General features: G+C 41.2%; 1 protein-coding gene across 1 annotated transcript; it reads left to right on the top strand.

Annotated features, from left to right (window-relative positions):
- The first annotated feature begins 1,090 nt into the window (after window positions 1–1,090).
- LOC140999663 (histone H2B 3-like) lies at window positions 1,091–1,555 on the top strand. The gene has a single exon (XM_073470181.1). The coding sequence runs from the start codon at window positions 1,100–1,102 to the stop codon at window positions 1,466–1,468; it is 369 nt and encodes a 122-aa protein (XP_073326282.1). The 5' UTR covers window positions 1,091–1,099; the 3' UTR covers window positions 1,469–1,555.
- Window positions 1,556–5,024: the final 3,469 nt, after the last annotated feature.

Genomic DNA, 5,024 nt, shown 5'->3' with positions numbered 1-5,024 from the left:
CTGTGATTGTCCACCCGTATGACACATATGGATGACTGGATAGATCTACTAATCTATGTAAAGCTGCAGTCATTAAACAACACTACACTTTGACTGTAGTATCATTCCTGTCCTCTATCTTTGAGTTCAGAAGAATCTGTTTTGCTGTAGTGGTTTTGTCCCTCTGACATGGCAGCTAGAAACTAACTGTGAAGTGAAGGAAAAGGAAATGCAAGAACTACAGAAATGGGAAAATAAAACAAGCAATAAACTAGAATTTAATCATAAAGTCTTTTAGCTAAATTGTTGTCTCCATGAATTATCCCTCCCAAAGAACAGACAATACAGAAAATTAAATTTCAAGTAAACTTTAACTGGGGAACCACCAAGGAAGTCACAAAGTGGAAGCTTCTATACAAAAAACAATATGGCGATCTTGGTGTTACAAATTTTAGGGGAGTTTCATCCTCATCACAATACATAATGAGTATTTTTGTAGCAAGTCTAATCACAAAGATAAGCAACATTGTATTTAATTTTGTCATTGATGTTTTTATATTTCACTTTTCGGGGGCTTCATCAGTTACATATCTATACTCATTAATAACTTTATAAATCTCTTTAATATGTGAGTCAGTTATAAAATCATCAGGGAGGAGTTTATTAAAAAGGGCTTTTTTGTTGGTTTGTTTGTTTTTAATTTGGCTCTGCTATTTTCTGTAGTTCAATGGGCCTTAAATCCACCCCTCCACCTGGCACTGCTCAGTTCATCTCATTAAAGGAAATGTAATTTCTTGTTGAGGTCGGGTTCCTCCAAAACCCCAATATCATTTCCTTTCTATACACCAAAACCTCTTTGTATGCTCACAATTTACCCCCCCAGTCTCACTGGAACAAACTTTGGCAACATTACATTGAATTGCCGTCAGATGGCCGTCTGTTCAGACCTCACTGGCGGGACAGTAGCTTTGGTATTGCGCATGCTCAGTTTCCAGCACAACAATTCAGCCAATCTTGTGCAAGCAACAGCAGACTACGATTTGCATCGTTCACCAATATATTCGGCATTTCGGTGATATTGAGCTCATTCGTTTTACGGAAAATCGTACCTCAAACGACCATGCCAGAGCCAGCCAAGGCCCCGAAGAAGGGCTCCAAGAAAGCCGTTTCTAAAGCCACTAAGAGCGGAAAGAAGAGGAGAAAGACCAGGAAGGAGAGCTACGCCATCTACGTGTACAAGGTGCTGAAGCAGGTCCACCCCGACACCGGCATCTCCTCCAAGGCCATGGGCATCATGAACTCCTTTGTGAGCGACATCTTCGAGCGCATCGCCGGTGAGGCCTCCCGCCTGGCTCACTACAACAAGCGCTCCACCATCACCTCCAGGGAGATCCAGACCGCCGTCCGCCTGCTGCTGCCCGGTGAGCTGGCCAAGCACGCCGTGTCTGAGGGAACAAAGGCCGTGACTAAGTACACCAGTTCCAAGTAAACTCATCCTGACATCAACAACCCAAAGGTCCTTTTTAGGACCACCCAATCCTATCAATAGGTGCAATATTCCTGCTTATAGGACTTATTCAAGACTGCTGTTGTATTTGCTATATTATTAATAACGCATCTCATGTTTCAAATACACTGCATTAAATGATGTGTTACAATGAAATCAGTGATTGCCATCTACATTATTTCAGAGGCAATAATGCAAACATTTATCTTTCCCATAAAATAATACATATGCTGAGAAAAACATGGTCCCCAGAACACTTTGAAGCTTCAAAGGTGGCAGGGTCCATCAATAAGAATCAGAATTCCTTTATTAGTCCTGCAAACAGGGAAATTTGTGCATCACAGCAGCCAAAGGACAGTTCAATATAATAATAAAAAATAAACAATATAACAAAAAGGAAAGAAATATAAATAGACTTGTATATACATAATATATACAAATATAAACAGTGTATTATTAATAAATAATAAATATGAGTATGAAAATTGCCCAGTTAGTGCAAACCAAAAGGAGAAATGGGTTATGAATATTTTTTTATTGCACAGTGAGGTCTACTGGGAGCAGTGCTGATTGTAGAGTCTGACAGCAGCAGGAAGGAAGGACCTGCGATACCTCTCCTTCAAACACTTAGGGTGTATCAGTCTGTCGCTGAAGGAGCTGCCCAGTGTTGTGATAGTGACCTGCAGGGGGTGGGACTCCTTCACCAGCGGCGATGACAGCTTATCCATCATCCTGCTCTCTCCCACCACCTGCACTGGGTCAAGAGGGCATCCCAGGATGAAACTGGCCTTCTTGATAATTTTATCAAATCTCTTCCTATCTGCTGCTGCTCCAGCAGACTACTCCATAGAAAATGGCTGATGCCACCAGAGACTCATAGAAAGTCCTCAGGAGTGCCCCCTGCACCTGAGTTTCCTCAGCAGATGGAGTCTGCTCTGACCTTTCTTATAGGTTGAATAGAGTAAAACTGTGTGAAATGGTGTTTTTTTAAGAGGTCTGTAGGTTTCCAGGTAACTCGGCCATAAGGAGTTTATTTACCTTAGGTTTTAGCTGAGTTTGCTTTTTTGTCATGAAATAAATCAGTGGATGCAGACGATGTGCTAACCACATAGTTGAGCTAAAAAGTCAAATTCAATGTAGCTTTATTGGAGGGAGCATTTCAAATCACATAGCAAATCATAAACTAAATCAGTAAATCATAATGGTACAAATACATAACAAGAAATAGAATAACAAAAAGAATATAATTATATTCGTAATGGTTTTATTCGCTTAGGTATATGTGAAATATAGTTCAAGTGGCCTCAACACACCTGATTCAGTTGACTCAGTTGTCAGAGATGTTTAATAAAATTGTTTGATTAGACCTTAATCTGGTTATTTCACAAGACAAAAGAAGGGAAAATTTTGAATAAGTCATGAGGACACATTGTGTGAAATGAAATTGCAACCACTCCGTTTACTTTGCAAGAAGTAGTGCAACCAGAAAAATAAAATTTAAATAAGAAAACAAAACTGAAAAGAGAATAAAATAAAAGACTTAAATTCAAATAGAGAAAATCCTCAGATGCTCAGTCCTGGCCATGACACTGCAGTTTCACAAACAGTTCATGGTTGGGCTGGTGAATGTCCATCATGATCCTGGTCACTCTGGACCTGCACCGCCTGGTGTAAATGTCCTGAAGGCAGGGCAATGCAGTTCGAGTGATGCGCTCAGCACATCGGATCACTCTATGGAGAGATTTCCGGTCCTGGGCGCAGCAGTTGCCGTACCAGGCGGTGATGCTTCCAGAGATGATAGACTGGATGGTGGCAGAGAAGAAGGTTTTCTGCAGCGGCAAATATAAGAAGACAAGCTTGTCTTCTTCCCGTAATCAAGTCGAAACCCGTTGAGGACGCGCATTCAGCGTCATCTGACGTCACGTCCGCAGGACTGCGCGGGAAATTCGGGCCCGAATTGCAGTACATTATGCAGCACACAGCCTGTTCAAGGCAATGGAGAGATACGTGGGTGGGCTCATTCTTTTTGGTTTTGAACGCTTCATCACCCATTAGCGTTAAAAAACTTAAAATGCATGTTTATTTTTTCACAAATCCTGCCCCATGTCCCTTTAAGTACATTTATAGCCAGAAAATGACTTCTGATACTTGAGTTCATTTATTTTCAGAATCATTTCATTCATATATTCAAACAACTGGTATCCAATAGACCCGATGACATGACGTTACTCTGGTCTCTTCTGGTTGACTTTCAGTTGATTTGCATTATGGAGATATGTGAAATCAGCAAACTTGTTTATTTCTGCTCTCATTTTCAGCTGTAACTTTAACATTTAAAGATTTATAGTTAAACACGATGGTCTGAACTTTCTGACGTCTCTGCGCTGTTTGTTACTTTAGGTCTCAAACCTGAGGTTAGTGAAATTGTTTAATAATGACAAATGACAGCACCAGACACACATTTTAGATTAATTAAATGTATACACTTTTAAATAACATATAATGAAAAGACGTCATCAAGTTTTTGTAAAACAACAAGCATTGTTGTTGTTGCTATAGCAACAATAACAACAGCATTCTACAATAAGAATGCTTGATGAAGATCAAAGGAAGATCAAAGGCAAATGTATCAAAGACACATGAAATGTTATAAGTAGAAGAAATGACTTTATATTTGACATTTGTGCTCAGACTACAGTTTAGTTCAGACACATATCTCTTTGTCGCAATGGAACGTACACAGAATAACAAAAAAAAAGGTAGGAGAGGGAGAACAAGAAAGAAGGAAGATAGTTCACAGGATAAGAAAGTAGGAATAAACTTTAGGAGAGATCGTTCTCAGGCCAGGAGAAGACATAGAAGCCCGAGCATAGAAAACAAAGCGGCCCAGCAGAGGACAGAGCCGGAAGACATGGAAAACAACTCTGAGAAGGCTCGACCTCCAGCAGTTTTGTTTTCCCATTATGGACACTTGCTCCTCTGCGATGAACCTGAAGAGCAGACTGAAGTGCAGACTTCTCCCAGCATGTCCTCTCAAGACACATCGCAGGAGATGAATGAGTTGAAGAATCTGAAGTTAGAGGAGATCGAGGATCTGAAACCACAGCTCCAAGCGGTCTCTGAGACGCTGCACAACACTCAGACTGACCATGAGCGCCAGATTGCCAACATTCGGATCAAATTGGAGAAAGTGAAGGCCGAGAATGCAGGCCTTAAAAAGCAAGTGGAGGACATGAAATTAGAAGTCCATGCTGAAAAGCAGCTGCGTGCACTGGCTGAACACAACACTGGGACAACTACTCAAAGCCTGAAGGTGCAGCTCCTTGACATAGAAAGAGCAGAGCTTGAGGCTCGCACAAAAGCCGAACAACTGGAGGCCGATCTTGTATTTGAGAGGGCTCAAGTTCAGATGCTGGCCAAGAAAGAGGAAATGGCTGGGAAGATTGTAGAAAGATCCCAGGCTTCCCATCAAGCCCAGCTTGAGGAGCACAGAGAGGAGACCAGGAAGATCGCATCTGCCCTTAAAAAGGCAGAGGAT

This window comes from Pagrus major, chromosome 1 (assembly GCF_040436345.1).
Source record: "Pagrus major chromosome 1, Pma_NU_1.0".
NCBI classification, from domain to species: domain Eukaryota; kingdom Metazoa; phylum Chordata; class Actinopteri; order Spariformes; family Sparidae; genus Pagrus; species Pagrus major.
Note: the sequence above shows the minus strand (reverse complement) of the source record. Positions and strands in the feature narration are given on the sequence as shown.